Genomic DNA, 6133 nt, shown 5'->3' with positions numbered 1-6133 from the left:
CCCCTCTCACTTCCCCTCTCTCCCCCACTCTCCCCCTCTCTCCCCCCCACACTCCCTCTCTCCCCCTCTCACTCCCCCTCTCTCCCTCTCACTACCCCTCTCTCACTCCCCTCTCACTCCCCCTCTCTCACTCCCCCTCTCTCCCCCACACTCCCCCTCTCTCCCCCACACTCCCCCTCCCTCTCTCCCCCTCTCTCCCCTCACTCCCCCTCTCTCCCTCCCCCTCACTCCCCCTCCCTCTCTCCCCCACACTCCCCCTCTCTCCCTCCCCCTCTCTCCCCCCCACACTCCCTCTCTCCCCCACACTCCCCCTCTCTCACTCCCCCTCTCTCCCCCACACTCCCCCTCTCTCACTCCCCCTCTCTCCCCCACACTCCCTCTCTCCCCCTCTCACCCCCCCTCTCTCCCCCACACTCCCCCTCTCTCCCTCCCCCTCTCTCCCCCCCACACTCCCTCTCCCCCCCACACTCCCTCTCTCCCCCTCTCACCCCCCCTCTCTCCCCCACACTCCCCCTCTCTCACTCCCCCTCTCTCCCCCACACTCCCTCTCTCCCCCTCTCACTCCCTCTCACTACCCCTCTCTCACTCCCCTCTCACTCCCTCTCTCTCACTCCCCCTCAGTCCCCCTCTCTCCCTCCCCCTCTCTCCCCCTCTCACTCCCTCTCTCCCCCACACTCCCCCTCTCTCACTCCCCCTCTCTCCCCCACACTCCCCCTCTCTCCCTCCCCCTCTCTCCCCCACACTCCCCCTCTCTCCCTCCCCCTCTCTCCCTCTCACTCCCTCTCTCCCCCACACTCCCCCTCTCTCACTCCCCCTCAGGAAATTTCAACGACAGCGGAAGACGACACAAAAATGAAGCGAGCAAAGTGCAGTCCAGTGTGGGACGTTCTTATCAAATAATCAACTATTGTTTGTTAAGGTTAACAGTTATCCATTAATGAAATTCCTTGAAATTTGCAACCCTAATGTAAATGGCCGAGTTTCCCCATTAAAGAACCTTCTTAAGGAACCCTTCTTAATAGGGCTGGGTATCGATTCGAATTTCAAGAATCGATTCGGTTCCGATTCAATATCGATTCGGTTAGTGTTACTAAAACCTGTTCTTTTTTTTCTTTTTAGCTGTAACCTTAATTACATGACTGCCAAGTTATGCAACACATCAATACTAGGGCTGGGTATCGATACTGATTTCCAAAAATGAATGAATGAATGAATCATTGAATGAATTAATGAACTATTCATTCCTTAATTTATTCATTCATTCATTAAATAAAAGATCGATTTTGGGATTCATGAATCGATTCTGAATCATTTGATTCAGAATCGATGAATCAATTTTTTTAAACCCAGCCCTACTTAAGCAACCCTTTGCATGGGAGTTAAGAAGTACTTTGGAGTTAAGAAGCTTCATAACTCGTTCGGGAAACCCGAACCCGTGTCTCACGTCCGGCTCCGCCCACAGGAGTACCTGATGGCGGCGGAGTTGACCAGCGCCCTGCTGAAGGACGGCCAGACGCCCGAGTGCTGCGTCCACGAGTGCCGGAAGCGCATCATGCCTGAGTCGCCCATCGCCATGTGCAAGCTGCCAATCAGATATGTGAGCTACCGCGCTGGGACACGCCCCCCTCCTACCCCTCCCACCCCCCACCGCTACGTACCTCAACCCCTCCTACCCCTCCCACCCCCCACCACTACATACCTCTCCCCCTCCTACCCCTCCCACCCCCCACCACTACATACCTCACCCCCTCCTACCCCTCCCACCCCCCACCACTACATACCTCACCCCCTCCTAACCCTCCCACCCCCCACCACTACATACCTCTCCCCCTCCTTACCTCTCCCCACTACATACCTCTCCCCCTCCCTACCTCTCCCCCCCTCCCTACCTCTCCCCCTCCTACCCCTCCCACCCCCCACCACTACATACCTCACCCTCTCCTACCCCTCCCACCCCCCACCACTACATACCTCACCCCCTCCCTACCCCTCCCACCCCCCACCACTACATACCTCACCCCCTCCCTACCCCTCCCACCCCCCACCACTACATACCTCACCCCCTCCTACCCCTCCCACCCCCCACCACTACATACCTCACCCCCTCCTACCCCTCCCACCCCCCACCACTACATACCTCACCCCCTCCCTACCTCTCCCACCCCCCACCACTACATACCTCACCCCCTCCTACCCCTCCCACCCCCCACCACTACATACCTCACCCCCTCCTACCCCTCCCACCCCCCACCACTACATACCTCACCCCCTCCTACCCCTCCCACCCCCCACCACTACATACCTCACCCCCTCCCTACCCCTCCCACCCCCCACCACTACATACCTCACCCCCTCCTACCCCTCCCACCCCCCACCACTACATACCTCTCCCCCTCCTACCCCTCCCACCCTCCACCACTACATACCTCACCCCCTCCTACCCCTCCCACCCCCCACCACTACATACCTCACCCCCTCCTACCCCTCCCACCCCCCACCACTACATACCTCACCCCCTCCTACCCCTCCCACCCCCCACCGCTACATACCTCACCCCCTCCTACCCCTCCCACCCCCCACCACTACATACCTCTCCCCCTCCTACCCCTCCCACCCCCCACCACTACATACCTCACCCCCTCCTACCCCTCCCACCCCCCACCACTACATACCTCACCCTCTCCCTACCCCTCCCACCCCCCACCACTACATACCTCACCCTCTCCTACCCCTCCCACCCCCCACCACTACATACCTCACCCTCTCCTACCCCTCCCACCCCTCACCACTACGTACCTCTCCCCCTCCTACCCCTCCCACCCTCCACCACTACATACCTCACCCTCTCCTACCCCTCCCACCCCCCACCACTACATACCTCTCCCCCTCCTACCCCTCCCACCCCCCACCACTACATACCTCTCCCCCTCCTACCCCTCCCACCCTCCACCACTACATACCTCACCCTCTCCTACCCCTCCCACCCCCCACCACTACATACCTCTACCCCTCCCACCCCCCACCACTACATACCTCACCCCCTCCTACCCCTCCCACCCCCCACCACTACATACCTCTCCCCCTCCTACCCCTCCCACCCCCCACCACTACATACCTCACCCTCTCCTACCCCTCCCACCCCCCACCACTACATACCTCACCCTCTCCTACCCCTCCCACCCCCCACCACTACATACCTCACCCCCTCCTACCCCTCCCACCCCCCACCACTACATACCTCACCCCCTCCTACCCCTCCCACCCCCCACCACTACATACCTCACCCCCTCCCTACCTCTCCCCCTCCCTACCTCTCCCCCTCCCTACCTCACCCCCTCCCTACCTCTCCCCCTCCCCCCACTACGCCCCCCCCCCCCCCCGTCCCAGATAGGAAGTGCTGCCACCAGGCCTGCTGTTTTCTCAGAGGTAGCGGGGTCTGGGTTACAGTAGAGACACCCCCCCCCCCCTGACCAGGCCTGGGTAACAGTAGAGATACCCCCCCCCCCGACCAGTGGAGACACCCCCCCCTGACCAGTAGAGACACACCCCCCTGACCAGTAGAGATACCCCCCCCCCCTGACCAGTAAAGACACACCCCCCTGACCAGTAGAGATACCCCCCCGCCCTGACCAGTAGAGACACACCCCCCTGACCAGTAGAGACACACCCCCCTGACCAGTAGAAATACCCCCCGCCCTGACCAGTAGAGATACCCCCCCTGACCAGTAGAAATACCCCCCGCCCTGACCAGTAGAGACACCCCCCCCTGACCAGTAGAGACACCCCCCCCTGACCAGTAGAGACACACCCCCCTGACCAGTAGAGACACACCCCCCTGACCAGTAGAGATACCACCTGGGTAGAGATGCACCATCCACTTTCTTTTCAGTTCCGACCCGATAACTGAATTTGGATATCTGCCGGTACCAATACCAGCAGTCTTTTTTCTTGAATAATTATTTATTCATTTATTGCTTATTATTCAGTAAATTAATTAACTTATCATTAACATACTTTATACACTTTGCACACACCATATTCTTACTGTATCGCTACTGTACTGCACTGAACTGTTTTTATAATTAGGATATCTTGTATCTCGTTGTTGTTGAGACGGATAGCCTACTTGCTCAGCTCACAGAAAATAAGAACTATAGAAAATACAACTATAACTATACTGTAGAAAATACAACTATAACTATACTGTAGAAAATACAACTACAGAAAATACAACTATAGATAATACAAATAAAAGGAGGACAAACAACATATGAAGTAATCTAATTATCCCTAAAAAGGTTTAGGCCTGCAGATACAGTATACTGATTTATAACGATGCATCGGAGCATTTTTATTTAACTTTCATTTGAAAACAAACTACGGGTGTGTGGCAGGTACAGTAGCTGCACGTTGCCCTCGTCACGGACCTCTGAATCTGCATAATTGGTGCGACATAAACCTTTAAGGCCTGGGGGAGCGGGGTCAGGGGACACAGGAGACATCTTCTCCATTGTGACACACAGGATCAACATTGTGATTTCCTAGGACAATGTCTTGTCCTACAATCCTCTCTGAATGCACTGTATATACTGTACAGTATGGACACACACATACTGATTCTTGTTTGTGCTTTCTGTGAGTGTGTGTGTGTGTGTGTTTGTGTTTTCTGTGAGTGTGTGTGTGTGTGTGAGGGGGTGTGTGTGTGACACTGATCCGTACTGAACGCCGTCTCTCCCTGTCCCCCTCAGATGGACGTTGTTGACGAGGGCGGCCCTATGTGTGAGGGCTGTGTATGGCAGCGTCTGGGTCCTAGTGCCTGCCTGCTGGCGCCCCCAGAGAAGCTGCAGTCCCTGCCTATGGTCCAGGAACGCCTGGAGCTTCCCATCAACTACTCCTTGCTGCTGGCCCTCTTCTAACACACACACACACACACACACACTGGGCCATGCTTTTAGTGTGTGTACTCTTATGGAGGCCTCTTCTAACACACACACACACACACACACACGGGGCCATGCTTCCAGTGTACGTATGTACTCTTATGGGGGCCTTGACGACGCGTACGTTCGATATGGACCTCTTCCCTAACGCCGTCATGGCAACCGGCATGGCGTTCCTCACCTGAACAGGTGAGCCCACCGTGCGGACTAATCAATCAAGACAAAACAGTTACCGTGGGAACTGCACTGCCAGTGCCTTGGAGACGGTAACCTGGCCACGCCCCTAGTGAACCCCGTCGGTCAGCGCGTTCTCGTCGCTGCAGATGTTGGGGCAGAAATATGTGTGTGTATACTTTGGATACGGAAGAAATGTTAATTGTTTGGATAAACAGTGAAAACGGCACTAAAGTGCTTGTCTGGAGAAGATGGTTGTTTTATGTGTGTGTACAATAAAGCCTTTCTCTCCAAACAACCTGACTTAACTCAAGACACTTAGCATTTGGGGGGGTGTGAGCGTGTGAATACAGATTCACTAGAGTTTCAGTCTTTTACAAGGGAAAGGAAATAAGGTCTCCCTGATTCCATTCAGAGAAACACAGTCGTGTCCGTCCTGTTGGGCTCAGAAGTCCGACAGCTTGACCGCCACTCCACATTTTGTTTAGTCTGTGCCGGTGCTGGAGAAAGGTCTGGCTGGACAAAATACAATATACGCAAAAAAGAAAACAATATACACAAAATAGAAAACAATATACACAAAAAAAGAAATCAATATACACAAAAAAGAAATCAATATACACAAAAAAGAAAACAATATACACAAAAAATGTCATGTAATTAAGGTTACAGCAAAAAAAACTAAAAAAAAAAGGTTTTAGTAACACTAACCGAATCGATATTGAATCGAATCGAATCATGATAATCGATTCTGAACCTTGTGAATCGGAATCGATTCTTGAAATTCGACTCGATACCCAGCCCTACAGACACACGATATGTATAGAGGTCTCTGCACTTGGTTTATTCATGCATACTGACCCTTGAGCTGTTTTATACATGCACACTGACCCTTGAGCTGTTTTATACATGCACACTGACCCTTGAGCTGTTTTATACATGCACACTGCCCCTTGAGCTGCTTTATACATGCACACTGACCCTTGAGCTGTTTTATACATGCACACTGACCCTTGAGC

General features: G+C 54.3%; 1 protein-coding gene across 1 annotated transcript in view; it reads left to right on the top strand.

Moving 5' to 3' along the window:
* The window catches only part of fbxo18 (F-box DNA helicase 1), a 22365-nt gene extending 17001 nt beyond the window's left edge, over positions 1-5364 (top strand). The window contains exons 16-17 of the mRNA XM_084447652.1: positions 1463-1597; positions 4749-5364. Of these exons, the coding sequence (XP_084303778.1) occupies positions 1463-1597; positions 4749-4916 (303 nt within the window). The 3' untranslated portion in view covers positions 4917-5364. The remainder of the gene's footprint in view (positions 1-1462; positions 1598-4748) is intronic.
* The last annotated feature ends 769 nt before the right edge of the window (positions 5365-6133 follow it).

Source organism: Borostomias antarcticus (assembly GCF_949987555.1).
Source record: "Borostomias antarcticus genome assembly, chromosome: 13".
NCBI classification, from domain to species: Eukaryota; Metazoa; Chordata; class Actinopteri; order Stomiiformes; family Stomiidae; genus Borostomias; species Borostomias antarcticus.
Note: the sequence above shows the minus strand (reverse complement) of the source record. Positions and strands in the feature narration are given on the sequence as shown.